This window comes from Myotis brandtii, unplaced genomic scaffold (genome assembly GCF_000412655.1).
Source record: "Myotis brandtii unplaced genomic scaffold, ASM41265v1 scaffold1013, whole genome shotgun sequence".
Taxonomy (NCBI): Eukaryota; Metazoa; Chordata; class Mammalia; order Chiroptera; family Vespertilionidae; genus Myotis; species Myotis brandtii.
The window spans coordinates 149173-149599 of record NW_005353379.1 but is presented as its reverse complement, the minus strand read 5'-3'; the positions used below and the strand labels follow the sequence as shown (position 1 = coordinate 149599).

The following is a 427-nucleotide window of genomic DNA, read 5'->3' as shown; positions in this document are numbered from 1 at the left end:
GGGAAGCCTCTCTGTGTCTCTGCTTTTCCAGAAACGCCAGCATCTCCCGCAGGCCGTTAATCAGTAATGGTTCCTCGGGGGCGCACTTTGGAACAGCAAATATTTGCTGCAGGCTCTCAGCTGCGCGCCCCAACCTCTGCCTTCGCCCTGAACGAAGGACCTTCCCAGGCACCCGGGGGCACCCAGACTGGTAAGAGGCAGCAGATTAAAGGGAGACCTTCGCAGTCCAACCAGCGAGGGGTGGGCTCTAAGGTGAGGGGGGAGTCTGGGCAGCGCCGAGCCCTCACTCGTGGGCCAGAGAGGCAGCGGTGGGGTGAGAGGTTGCTGTGGACACAGGGGCTTCCTCTGCAGAAGGAGGAGAGGGGATGAGGCTTTAAGTCCAAAGAGTTTGTGTCCGCAGCACTCACTGTTCAAACCACACTCAGCG

At 60.0% G+C, this 427-nt stretch overlaps 1 protein-coding gene across 3 annotated transcripts in view; it reads left to right on the top strand.

Moving 5' to 3' along the window:
• The first annotated feature begins 17 nt into the window (after positions 1-17).
• SERPINA10 (serpin peptidase inhibitor, clade A (alpha-1 antiproteinase, antitrypsin), member 10) overlaps positions 18-427 on the top strand; it is a 15407-nt gene continuing 14997 nt past the window's right edge. For all 3 annotated transcript variants that reach the window (XM_005853234.2, XM_005853233.2, XM_005853235.2), the window contains exon 1: positions 18-190. In XM_005853234.2, coding sequence (XP_005853296.1) covers positions 67-190 — 124 coding nt within the window. In that variant the 5' untranslated portion in view covers positions 18-66. The remainder of the gene's footprint in view (positions 191-427) is intronic.